This window comes from Paramormyrops kingsleyae, chromosome 22 (genome assembly GCF_048594095.1).
Source record: "Paramormyrops kingsleyae isolate MSU_618 chromosome 22, PKINGS_0.4, whole genome shotgun sequence".
Lineage (NCBI taxonomy): Eukaryota > Metazoa > Chordata > Actinopteri > Osteoglossiformes > Mormyridae > Paramormyrops > Paramormyrops kingsleyae.
Window position 1 is genome coordinate 19239752 of NC_132818.1, and position 12486 is coordinate 19252237.

General features: G+C 44.3%; 1 protein-coding gene across 1 annotated transcript in view; it reads left to right on the forward strand.

Moving 5' to 3' along the window:
- The first annotated feature begins 6015 nt into the window (after nucleotides 1-6015).
- Nucleotides 6016-12486, forward strand: part of mrc2 (mannose receptor, C-type 2) — a 32505-nt gene continuing 26034 nt past the window's right edge. The window contains exon 1 of the mRNA XM_072704693.1: nucleotides 6016-6412. Within this exon, the coding sequence (XP_072560794.1) occupies nucleotides 6295-6412 (118 nt within the window). The 5' untranslated portion in view covers nucleotides 6016-6294. The remainder of the gene's footprint in view (nucleotides 6413-12486) is intronic.

Below are 12486 nucleotides of genomic sequence, written 5' to 3' on the forward strand. Positions count from 1 at the left end.
TCAGTGTAGGAGCAGTCATCTTGGCAGAATTTTCTCAATAGCTACTCCTGCTTTAATGGGTGGAAAAACAAGAATGCTCAATGAATGGGGTGTATTTGCGTGTTTATAAATGTCAAGTAACGCAGCAGGGCCTCTACGAAGTATCGTAAATGCTACGCGTGGAAATGGGCAGAAGCGGCGACATGAGGGATCGCCACTGATGGTTTTCATCTTGAAATTGTCAACACCCCCACGACGCTTTCCATTTTTAGGCCAAGTGGGACCTTCTGATCCCGCAGCTCTTGAGACAGCGCCTGACACTATGGGCGGTCATACTGGCCCATGGAGTGACCAGGCCTGCCGCCAGTCTGACTCGCCGTGCTTTTCATTTTCCCCTTCGGTTTACTGTTGAGCTGATGCAGAGGAATCGGGTGAAGCTTGTTTAACTGGCTTGCCTAACTGAAGCATTTCTATACCCAAACTATGTTCTTTATCTGGAAAGTGAGTCTGCTTGACTGTTCTCCAGTTGTCCCCTGCCCCCATCCCTTTCCTCAGGGATTTGACAATAAAACCATCTGGCAATCGGTTTAGCTACTTAAAATATGTTGTCACTGCTCTGTATATACATATTTATTTTGCCTTCATCCATGCAAAGCGAAAATATGGTCGTGCCAAGAGCTCTTCAGAGGAAGTGGGTTGTGTTTGGCTTAACAAACCACCGCTTATTTTCGAAAAACTCCCCTAACAACAGTTGGTAATGGCAAGAGTTCTAGGACTGTTGAGGTAAAGCCAGTAAACGCTGGTTACCCACATGCCTGCTTCCAGGGGTTGCCAGTTGTTAAACTCGATTTAAGCCTCTCTATAGTAGCCCAAGAAATAATGATGGCTGAGGAAACCTTTTCCCACTCTGGATGAGACCCACACCAACCAGACTGACGCTGGTTTTGTTGGGGGCGGAGATGACGTTAGACGCTGTTAACACCTGTGAGATTGGTGGGGTCTGTTGTTGAATCCTTTTCCAGGAAGACATCTGGGTTGAATTGCAGATTGCAGTTGACTCTGCTCCGGTCCTGTACTATTTAAATAGCAGCCGCTAGAAATTCCTCCTCCTGCTTCTTTTTCAGTCCGTGAGACTTGCCCCGGCCTAGTCTAACACAATAATAGGCAATACTTCACCAACCAGCAAACGTTTCCATTGCTTGCTGGCTAACAAAAATGAAGATATCCTGTGATCTGTTTATTACCATTCTCAGCACCCGGTTGCAAACTAGACTAGTTGAGATATGACACGCTCTAAACCAGCAACTTGTTTCAGGTGGGTGTACTTGCTGGGATGTGTGTTTCGCCTTGTGCTTTTGTGAAGCTGCCGTTGTAATTGGTTTCTTCCATGGCTTGCTTCATTTATTTGGCTTTCACAGTGGAAAAGACAAAAAAAAGTGTTTGTTTCTAAAAGGGAAAAGAGAACTTAGAGCGTTGAGATTTTATTTGAAATTGAAGTTGGGTAAGTTCAAATTTAACCAAATTATTTACTCATCCATTGGTAATTAACATGGAATCCCTTCAGGTGTTGTGTCAGGACTATCAGTTCATAGGTGAGATTTTGAGGTAGAACTTCATAAATCTAAATATTCATTTTGGCTAAAAAAAAAACTGCCTGATCCAGCAGATTTTTGTCCTTGCCAGTGCATTGTGGGAGGGTGGTGGGCTAGCGGTGGTCCTGGCATCTGGAGGACACTATCAAGGTCAGTCACAGTTGTGCTCTGCTCCCCTTCCTGTAGTAAAGTTGGCAGAAAGGTGGGTGCACAGCTGTTTCTGACCCAGGAGGGCACCAGCGAGGGCAGGCCAAAGAAAAAATTTCACAGCCAACGGCATGGAGGGCGCTAAAGCCCAAATGTGGACCACGAGTCCTGCCGATTTGACCCTTGCTGCCAATGAGATCTTTCAGAACAGTCCAGGAAATGTGAGATGAGTGGAAAATCTGGTTATTCATTGTGGTGCCGCTGTCAGAAGCTGTCATGATCTGCAGAATCCATCGAAAGGCCTGCATCCCTTGCTGCAAGGCCACAAATGCTCTAGGCATAACTTTCTCTTCTGGAACTGATGTGGCCCCTTCCAAGTCTGCCAGCATCCTGAACCTCTCCATAGCCAAATGGTGTCTTTGCTCCCTCCTCCCACACTTCTTTCACAGCTGCAGTTCAGGACACATCATCCACAAAAAGCTCCTTGCCTACCGTTTGTGCCAGGGCTGGGGACATGAAGGCAAAAGGCTGAACTGCAGAGGACGCTTGGAGATTGGCCACCTGGCTGAGCACAATATTGGTCCATGTTTGCTTAAACCAGCATGCTGAAGTCTTCCATATCTCTCACAGCTGCTCCTGGCATAAGTAATCGCATAAGTAACCACCGCGTTGGCCAGCTGTGTACCGTAAAGATCCTGGTAGTTTTCAGTGCACTGGAATGACACTGATCAGCATAGGCAGTGTCTGAAGTGAAGAGCCATGTGGATCATGTGCCTGTTAAATCATCTGAATTTGATGTGCCTGGAAAGACACTTAAACTCCTGGTTAACTGAGGAAAGGCAGACTGTTGACAACAGTGTAGCAGCCACTTCATTTGTTGTGAGACCCATCAGGGATGACTCAGTTAAGGATTTGTACCCATGTCCAGAAGGTTGTGGGTTCTAATCCTGTGGCTGGCAGAGAAATCATATCACCAATGGGCCCTTGAGCGAGGTCCTTAACCCCAACTACTCTAGGGAAGCTGTTGGCTGTGATTTTAGACTATTTTAGTGTTTTATGTTGAGGCATTTTCGAAGAGATGAGTGCCTTGCTTGGAACTAGTTACCACCCGATTTTACAGCATTCCAAAAGCAGTGTGATTGATAGTTATCACCATTAAATTGAGTGTGGCTGTTTTTATTGGTTTTTTTTGTGGGGGGGGGGGGGGGGGGAGGGGTGAGCTTTTGTTCTCTGTTCATGATTTAAAGATGCCAATTCACCTGACAGCATGAACTGCAGGAGGAAATGTGAGTGGCTGAGGAGGACTGTGCAAACACACGGGAGGGGATTAAATCTCACCCCCCCTGCCCCCCCCTCCCCCTCAACAGTTTCCCACTCTCTCACTGGGCAACAATTTGCATTTATCATTTTATTATATTACATTTAAAATATTAAATTCATTAATATTTTAGGGAACTGGAGGTTCAATTTTTTTGTTATCGCGTAGTTGCATTTTAAAAATAAGTGAAGCATGAGTTACTGTTAGCAGATCATTACTGCTGCTAGTGCAGATTTCTGCCATCATGTTTACTGATGCATTGCTAAGCCTTCGCGCCTGAGATCACCTAGTCCATCCTGCAGTTACCGTGACTCATTTTTCCATCCGCGTAGTCGGTGGGCCAAGCTGCAGGCCGAAAAAGATTCAGGGAAATCAGAAGTGCGGCTCCTGCCATCCTGTCCTGTTGCCACCGTGGAGAGGGAGCTGGCCAGTGCGGAGCCGTGTGACGTGAACCTGGCGGGGTCACGTAGAGGGAGCACGTGTCGGCATCGTTGGAAACACAGAAGGTCAATAATGTTCCATGGCGTGTACAGAGTGATGCCACCCACCACCCGGAGAGGATGGGAAGGGGGGGGTAGCCCTTCACAGTTGCCCACTGGATGTCAGGGTCTGGCCAGACAGGCAGGTCAGAAGTGGAGCGTTGACTTTCCACAGAGCTGGACTCTTTGGCTCTGAATCACCCAAGCGCAAAATACCATGTGACTGCTATCTTACTCATACGCTCGCAGCCTTTGCATTCAGTCCCTCCCCCTCTCTACCCCCCATCCCTCAGGCTGATGGTGCCTGTGTGTTTGTTTAGGTCTAATCTAGATGACAGTGGCACCCCAAGGGCTCTCATTGTCTCCCGCGCTTCACGGCTGGGGCTCTGCTCCGCTCCGCAGTGCGAACAGGATCGCGGAGCCCCAGACGGAGCATGTTAGCTGCTATTATTACTGCTGAAGGAGGAAAACTATAGATTCAATACACTACAAATACAACTGCCAAGCGGTTTCTAAAAATGGATTTTAGAGCAGGTTGGGACTTCAGCAGAGTTTATCCATATTCATGTTTTTGGTCTTAGCCCTATTGTTTCTTGCAATGATTTGACCAAGATTGCATTCTGTATGATTTGGTGACCCATGTTGCTGTGTTTTTTTAGCTTCCGAAATCAGCAGCATGCAACACTTTTAAAGAGATGGCAGGACTTCGTACTAGATGAAAACTTGTAAATCTGAAATCTATTTTTATGGTTAAAGTTGTGATTACGGTACTGCTGGTGATTACAACCCTTTTCCTTTGCCTGGGGTCATTGAAAGACTTGCCAAGGAGCTGGTTGACTGGTGAACCCAACTCTGGAATTGTCTACGTTAGGTACCCGCTCACATTCCTCCTGAAATTTCCTCTGAAATAAACCGATAAAGCTAGCATTGTTTTTTCGTGGAAGGATGAGTACGCCTGTTGATGAGGGCTGAATGTTTTCAAGGTGAATGCAAGAATACAGACTGCTCTGAGGAGCTCGGCTGAGGGGAGCATGCTGCAATGTGACAGTGCGTCTCTTGTTCCAGAGTGAAGGCTGGAGGCTCTTTGTGCTGTACGCCTGTCGCACGCTTTGCTTACAGCAGTGCAATGTGGAGATGGCTGCCTTTGCACGATGCAACAGTGGACTGTGCCAAGAGTACAGGTCCTCCGCTGGTTGGGGTTGTGCTTCTCCCCACAATGCCTGCCGATAAACAAATTCTTGAGTTTCAATATTAATTTTGGAAATGGCCGTCATTTTAATAATCGGCATTAGGTGAGGTGGACAGGAAGATGGCATAAGTCTCAATCATAATGACATCATAGATCCCTTAGTTAAAAAACTGTGCTAACTGATATAAGGCACAAAATACTTTTGCTGTTTCGGGGTTTCAAACCTTTAAATCAAAACTCCCAAAACTAGGTACAACTGCACGTGCTTCCATAAGCATAGAATGCACAGTGTCAGCGCCAGAACACATCTGACGGGCGGGCACTCTGGGGGGGGGGTGTTGGGTAAACTGACAATCCACGCCCCTGGGAGAAATCGTGCTGAGCGCCTATCAGAGGCGTTTCTAGCTATTGAAAAAATCGTGGGCTTAGTCAAGTTACCCTGGGGCTAAAGCTTCAAATACTCCGGGACACAAACCCGAGTGATCGGACCTAACGACACCCATGGCGCCTATATTAAAAAATAAAATTAAATAAAGTACAGTATAAGATGGTGTCCTTGTTGGGTAGCGTTTGGGGGGGGCATGTGCCTCGAATACCTCCATGAAACTGAGCCTTGATCTGCATTTTTTAAGCTTATTGCACAATGATATGTGACCAAATCACAAATAAAGAAAATTCTCAAACGATGTAGCAACGTGGAAATGGTAACCATCGTAGTGCATGAAAGTGTAATGAAACTAATAACTGAATGCCAGGTTTCCGTTTGGACCTTGCTTTGCCTAGAGAGTGTTTATAAAGAACGCTGCCACGTAACCCAAACTTGTGTCGCAATTTAACACTGAGCCAATGAGTCAATTTTATTTGTATTATATTTTTAGCCTAACAATACTCTTTCGCAGTATCAAACTGGATTTCCACAGAAAAGTAAATCATTTTCCACCAAGTAATCACAGAGCTGTTTATATATATGTTTATTTACACACAGGGAAAAAACAGCTCTAAACGGTTGTGAAAACGTCTGATTAAATATGAATACAAAATATGAAAAAAAAAATACTCCCACTACGACTGCCAGATTATACATTTACACTGCTCAATATTACAGATATTACGCACAAGTCGTTAGTTGCAAATATATCCGTGCATTTTATTTAGTCTCATCGTATTGCAGCTTCGTCTGAATTAAGGCCACCTGAAGAGGTCCCTCCATGCGCTCGAGGCGTTACAGATGCGCGCTTGTCAGCCACACGCGCGCGTGCTTTATGTTTTCGCGCCGGAGAAGGCACCCGCTAAGGCGCGCGCTCGCCATCGGAGCCGCTCGGAGCGAGAGCTCGGAAAGCGGCTCGCGTGACGCAGCGTCTGCGCGGCTCGGCTCATTCACTCTGTGCTCATTAACGGGCTCGCGAGGAAACCAGTGTCTGAGGAGCCCCCTGGCTGCCTGGATTACCGTGCGTCTCCCTCCCTCCCTCTCTCCCTCCTCTCTCGCTCTATCTCTCCCCCCTCTCTCTCTTTGGGCACTTCCATCCATCCCGACCGAGCCTGAAAGCGTTCGCTCTCTCCCCGGCTTACCTCTGCACAATAACAGTGGGCATGCAACGCGGCGACCGTCACAAACACTCGCCAAAAGCATGGAAAAGCTGCCTACGCGTCTACAAATGCACTTTATACCTATTCGTCTTTAGTCTGGAACTAAGGACAGTGGTCTCAGGTAAGAAGAAAATCAGTTTCTGCTTTGTTACGAGTTCTCTTTTCAAATTTACTAGCCGCTGCCAAGTCCACAGGAACTCTTCATAAAACTTATTTGTATATGTGTGTTTTTTATATTTCTCGAGACGAATCGGAGCTGAATTGCGCGATCTGGTTTCGTATCCGGAGAGGCTGATGCGGTGGAATGCCACGAGAGTCCAGACCCTGAGCGAAACCAGATGTGGAGAAAAGGGATAGATAGAGTTCGGCTTTTTGGAAGGGGGAGGGGACTCTTAACCTTTCGTGTTGGTGCATTTTTTTTGCTGAAACGTTAGAATATATTTTCTTAAAGATGGAATAACACGCAGGTGGAATAACAGATCTTGATTTTTACATAAATCATTCTTTTTTTGTACGGAAATTGTAGCTGAGGTGCTGCGACGGAGCGCCAATTGGCGTGCAGATGTTACGCTGCGCGGCGTAATATAATGAGATGCGTGTCGCCGTGTGGACGATCGACCCGTCTCCCGGTACTCTCCGTGCCACCGTGTCACTGGCACTGTGTCCTCCGATTGCGTGCATATGGTTATTCTTCATAAACCTCGGTTGAGGCACAAAGTTTACGAGGCGCAGAAAAACAAAAGTTCTGTTTGTATGGAAAAGCAAACAGAATTCTTAATTCAGCAGTATCCCTCTCAGAGGAGAAAGAATAATTGTTTTGGGGCAGTTAATCAGCATAAGGTGTCTTTATATGGACGTTTGTAGGTTTGTATGACTGGCACGGCACTGCCCCAGGAACACCACCCTCGAGTGAAATCCAGTTTTGCAGGGGGCATGGGAGGATCGTTCTGGAGTGAATACTACTGTCAATCTCCTTGGGTCTCAAACTCAAATTACCCAGGGGCCACTGGCTATGTGGTATTTCCCCAAGGGGGCCATGAGAGAAATCACACAACAAAAAGTCCCATATTTTTCAGCTTGAATTTTTAAATTAATCTATAAACAAACAAGCCTCAGCTCAATTAAAGGAAGAATACATTAGTGGTAAGCTGAGATGAGATGGCATAAAAATTGAATTTCATGATTATATCGACCAAAATTATCGGAGTAACCAGTATTATCGTTGTATTAATCAAATGTGCTGAAAATCTTAAAAAAACTACTGAGACACAAACTGCAATCATTTTGCCAAGTTCTACAATAAAAACCATTAGCAGCAGTATGCACGTTTTGTTTGCATAAAATAATAACATAGCCAATACCCATGTAAACATAAGAAAACCATCCTAAGAGTTCGAATTTTCACTGAACTTCAGACAAATACAAATAATGCTGTTCCATCGTAGTTACACTGGAAAATCGATTCAGAAGAAGGAAACTAGTCTAAATTGTTCTGTTTTAAGAATATCTAAATACAAATGTACACAGAATTAATTCTTGGCAAACGGGCATTCAGCTAGCATGGGCATTCAACTAGCATGGACATTAAGAAAAAGGTGCCATTTCCACTACACAACTGGCAATGTGTAGCGTTTTTATAAGAGGAGGTAACACTGAAAGCTACTGTGCTCTACTAGCTCTTGACAAACTATTAGCAAGTTAGACAGACAAACTATGACATTTTCCCCCTATTCTGAAGCTCAAACATCATGCACTGAGCTAATAGTTAACTTACCTGGCATTCGCTATAAAGTAATGGGTAGTGGTCGCGGAGATTAAAAACCAAAATACAGCTACACCAGACTTAGTCCTCTTCAACGGCTGAAAAGTCGCAAGAGCGCTATAACTGCCTTCTGCCATGTTTTTACTGACATAAAACAAACCCACGTTGCATGCTGCACCTGCGTGCTTGCGTCTGGGAGACTGTTGCTACCTTTGGTTGATGAACCACTGTTTTAACGATAATTAAAATCTGAAACGGTAATACTCACTCTGGAATTTTACAGTGAACCCAGTAGCCATTTCATACCTAGTACAAAGTAAAGATTGTTTTGAGAGCTATATTAAATAGTAAAATAAAAACATGTCGCAGGCCAGCAGCTTGAGAGCCCTGCCTTTGTGGATTGCTGTCTGGGGGCCGTGCTATATGTAGTGTCACATGGAAAACTCCTGACCAGTGGCATCACCACATCCTGTTCATCTTGACAAAGATCCCCTCCTCTCCACTCATTAATTAATCTATATCAGTGTTTCCCAATCCCATCCTTGGAGACCCAAAGACAGTCAACATTTTTGCTTCCTGCCCGGAGCTGTGAGGGAGCAAAAATTTGGACTGTCAGGCAGGGAGCAAAAACGTGGACTGGCCGTAGGTCCCTGAAGACTGGATTGGGAAACACTGATCTATATTGTGTCCATTTACATCGGCTTAACCACTTATACAGTAATCTCTCCTCTTTCTGTAAATCGTTGTGAACCTGAAGCCTATACCAAGATGCACAAGTAGGAAGACGGAGGACAGCCTAGATGGGATGCCAGGGCGCACACACAGACTCTCTCACACACTACAGTCAATTTAGAGACACCAGTTCACCTAAAAGAACCCTTTTAGACTTTTACTAGCATACCCAAAGGAATCTCACTCAAAAATCCGGGGGAAAATGTGAAAATTTCACATACACAGAATTGAGTGAAATCCCCAACCCTAGCAGTACGGGGCTGCAGTGCTACCAGCTGTTTATACAGCTGGATGATTTACTGAAGAAATTCAGTTTAATTATTTTCGCCTGTAGGTAGACCATTTCCAGTAACCTTTCAGGCTAAAATCTGTCTTTATCTGTGTATTATATTAGAAAAAAATACACAACTAACTATGCATAACCTTGTTGAAACACTATACATTGATTTAGAGCAATTTGTTGATGATATATTTAATGTAGTGGAACAGATATTAAGCTCATTAATAAGCTTGCTAGACCAGTGTAGTAACATATCAAATAGCCATCAGCAGTTAAACAACATTTATGCAATAATTACAATTGTTACAAATGTCAGGCAATGCTGTTTTAATAAGTAAATTTAACAAAAGTAGTATCTGGGTGTTTGTGGCATTTTATCTATTGAAGAAACCAAACATCTGTGCCTCTGCTAAACAGCCTACCCACTGCCAGTTATTTAAGATGCATCTAGTTTCTTCTGATTTAAAATGGTTGACAGGCGGTTTTTCCTTTCTGTCTTTGTGTCCTCCACACAGCGCTTTGAGGAAAATAGTCCTTGCGGTCGAGAGACTCTTCTTTTAGCGAGCTGAATGCTTTAAAAGGCACAGACTCACAGATCTCCCTTTCTCTCTGCATTCTACAGTGGCAGCCTTGCTGACGTTCCACAGGTCAAGTTTCTTTTCTCACCTGAGACTGAACCGCTCCCCCGTCTGTCTGATCCAGTATTTGCAGTGCCTAATAACTTGCAGACGCCCGTTGGCATTGTTTGCGTGTTTTGCACTTGCACTGTATTTTGTATCTGTTTTCCAGTGACTGGTGGTAGGATTAGCAGATGAAAGTTGACTTGGACTGAACCATGCGGGTTCGGAGACATTGTCGGTCTGCTCGTGTCATGTAGTGGGTTGTTCTGTATCTTAGTAGAGAATGGGGCAGATGACCCCAGTGTATAAACTTCCTGAAGGTAAGAAGGACCAAACTATGGAATGGGATGGGGCGTTAGGGGCTTGGCGTTGAATGTTTTGGTGGTAAACATTAAAAATGGATAATAGTTGATTGATTTTGTTTCTTTTTCACTTTCATTGAGCCTTTACTTGCTTCCCTTTATTCTGCTTCAGAAGCCCTTGATTGATGTTTTATGTATGTCATGTTCCATGATTTGAGTCCAATTGTGTCACCTGCAGTCCTTTTACCATAATGGGTCTTTTTGAGGAGGTGAGAAATGCATAATTCAGACTAATGAGCAGAGTGTTAGGAAAATATGGAATAACAGATCAAGACCAGGTAGGGAAGAGGCTAGATATTGGAGGGATTGTTGCAGTTTTGCATTGTTTGTGTTGCATTAGCTGCCTCACCAGTCAACGTTGCGAGCTACAAATTAAATGCAGTATGGGCTTTGAAGTGATGAAAAGCCAGAACATTTTATGTTTAGGACCCTGCTAGCAACTTTTAGTTTGTGGGCAGAATGACCCACTTTAGTCAGCTTCCCGTTAAGGGAAATAATCTTCAGATCAAGTCAGCTCCTCCCAGAAGATGCTGGTCCAACCGAGTAATGAACCCCAGCTGCCTGTCTCTTGCTGAACCTCTTTAACACCCTTTGGGTGAGATCCACATCTAACCTGCCATAGAAACTGTGGCCCCGAAAAATGTCCTTCTCGTAAAATAGGGTTTTTTAAAAAAAGAATGCCACACATGGATTCCCATCACATGCCACAGAGGTGAACCCGGAATGTAGCCATCAGCCAAACAAACGGCTGTAGAACACTAAAAAGAAACAAACACAATGCGGTGGAATTTCCTGTGTATTTGTTGGTTGCTGTTTTTACAGGATAAAGGGATTTTCTGTTAAAACCCAACCAGGAGACTCATTTGTGGAACATCTGTGAAAATACCCACATCACTGCGTGAGGGTCCGTTTGCAGCTTCGTGTGTGGATCCTTGAGGCTCCCAGTCACCTTCGCTGCTCTCCCCTTAAACTGGCTGGGCCCAGCTGAGGCCAGTCACAAGGCTGTCTGGCAGTCCAGGCTCCTCTTTGGCTTCTCTGTTCGGTTGTTCTTGGCCGCAAGTTTGAGCCTCTCTCTCTCTCCGTCAGGAAAACTGAGGGCAGGAGGGGAGTGCATGTAGTTTCCCAGGGTGATATTGGCTTTGGACCTCTGTGACATACTCCCTGTGTCATATTAAATGTAGATTTGCACCCACTCATAAATAAAGAAAATATATTTTGCTTTAAATTTTTTTAACGCAGATTTAGTGTGGGGCTGGAGCTAAAATGACTACTCTTGTTGCCAGGTGTGTAATTTTACTTCAGTGGTCCAAAGAAATGCAACAGATTCTGTTCCCAGCTGGTGTCAGTCTCTACGGATGGTGTTTTTTTTCAGTGCCATAGGCAAAAAAAATTTCAATGCATGTACAGAGCGTTTTTGAATGCACAGTGTGTTTGAGGATGTCATCCAGAATTGCCTCAAAAGGCCCTAAGCATGGTATTTTTGATGATGAAGTGTTTCTGTCATTACTAAGATAAACAAACATATTTCCTGAGATATTTTTTAGGGGGTGGGGGTGGCTTTTGTATTATTATGACATGCAGTACCGACAGTATGTCAGCACTGACTCTCTATATCTATATATGACAACACCTGTCATCTTGAGAAGTTATTGGCTGACTGTTTAGTTTAGCTGGTCAAATGACTCTGGCATGTGGGTGGAAGAAGCACAGATATGAGGGTTAGGGTATCATCAATGCCATGAGTTTATCTCCATGAGTGTAATATACCATACCAGCATTGCTTTTGTCGGTCATCAGTTGATGCCGTGAGATGTATCGACTTTTGAACAATTTGGCGATCTGAAGACTGCATAAAATTACCAGAAGTTCCCAATCAATGGATCGTTTGGACGGCTTGTATTTTCGGTCCGAGATCAGGTGCCGCAGGTGAATGTTGTGCATTATTAGCTAAATACTATCAGGAAGATTAAAGCTGTTGCATGATGTAAAGGGCCCCAGGATGGAGACGGATACCTGGACACAGATTCAATATCGTCTATAAATTATTTACTTGAGGTGAACCTAATAGTTCTTAAGGAGATAGTCAGTAAAAGCAGTTCCAGTGAAAACTGGGATCAAATATAGGTCTCCAACAATTTAACTTGGACTAGGGAGCATGAGTACCAGATATGAGGAGAATTAGCAGTGCCAGGAATAGAATGAGTCTGTAGGCACCACTGCAAAGGAAGTAAATATTGATCACCAGCTCCTTTGCCATTAAATTTGCAAGTGTTTAAATAAACAGGTTGTTGCAATGTTGTAACAGCTAGCTTTACCTGTACATGTACAGACCTAACTTACGATTTAGGTGGGGAAAAAACATGTATAGTGAGGGAAGTCGTCTGTCACATGTAGAAAAATTAACAAGACTAGCTAGGAATCTGGAAAATCTGCATTTAG